We start from the raw sequence: 975 nt of genomic DNA, 5'->3' as shown, positions 1-975 counted from the left end.
GCAGAGACCAGAAACCCGCTGGGTGTTCCTTGTCAGGCTGGCGCAGAGCTTGAACCAGACCCCCTGCAGCTCTGGCTGCAGCCTCCTCTCCACCGGTTGGTCTGGCTGCAAACTGGCTTCCCTTCATCCGAGGAGCTAGGTCGAGCGAATTCGTGGCTTCCTCAGGTTGCAGCATCCCTGCACCAGAAAGCCACAGCAGGCAAGTGTGAGGGGGAGAGGGTAAGAGCCTGAACGGTTCTCTGCCTCCTTCCAAGGTTCCTTTTCGGGACCTCCCAGCTAGGCGTCCTGGGCCTGGGATTCTCGGGAACCTCAGAACCTGGGGCCTACTGGGCTCATTCCAACATGGCGGGTGGGGAGGCCCCGCCCCAGGAGGCCAGCCCCGGCCACCTCTCACAGCCTTACTCCAGGGTCCCTAGGACCGAGGGCCGGCACTGCCAAGGAGACTGGGGCACAGCCTGGACACAGAGGCCTCCCCGGGTGGGTGCTGGCCGAGGTGCTGTTGGTGGTTGCCCGGAGGGGATAGTTAGGGAGGGGTGAGGAGGGCTGCAGGGGAGGGAGCCAGGCCGCCTGCACAGGCAGGTCCAGGGCACCTGGTCATGAGGCCTCTCAACCTGCTTGTGCTGCTGGCGGTGCCGCTAGGCCACGGACTGGAGCATCCACTTGGTCTGGAACTTGCACAAGTAAGAGCCGTAAACCATGACTTCGGCGTCGTCCGAGGTTTCCAGACCCTTCATCTGGAGCATGACTGTGCCCACCTGCTCGACGAATGGGATTCGAGATCCGTCGGGGCCTGTTTAGGTGAGAAGATGAGCGCTCGGGCCCAGGAGGGCCGGGGCACCCGGGTCAGGACTGGGCTCACTCACCGAACACGGCTTCCAGAAGCCCCGTCTGGACCTGGAACACCTCGGGCTCCTTCAAGACTTCGGGAGTCCCCACCCAAGGTGGGATGTCGTTCCGCTTGGGCAGCTTCCCCAT

The 975-nt window shown here is 63.7% G+C and overlaps 1 protein-coding gene across 1 annotated transcript; it reads right to left on the bottom strand.

Annotated features, from left to right (window-relative positions):
* Positions 1-635: 635 nt before the first annotated feature.
* Positions 636-975, bottom strand: LOC307061233 (developmental pluripotency-associated 5 protein-like; the record flags this gene model as incomplete). Its single annotated transcript, XM_079716276.1, has 2 exons — positions 636-790; positions 864-975. The coding sequence occupies 2 exons, from the start codon at positions 973-975 to the stop codon at positions 636-638; spliced, it is 267 nt and encodes an 88-aa protein (XP_079572402.1).

Source organism: Hyperoodon ampullatus (genome assembly GCF_949752795.1).
Source record: "Hyperoodon ampullatus genome assembly, chromosome: 12".
NCBI classification, from domain to species: domain Eukaryota; kingdom Metazoa; phylum Chordata; class Mammalia; order Artiodactyla; family Ziphiidae; genus Hyperoodon; species Hyperoodon ampullatus.
Note: the sequence above shows the minus strand (reverse complement) of the source record. Positions and strands in the feature narration are given on the sequence as shown.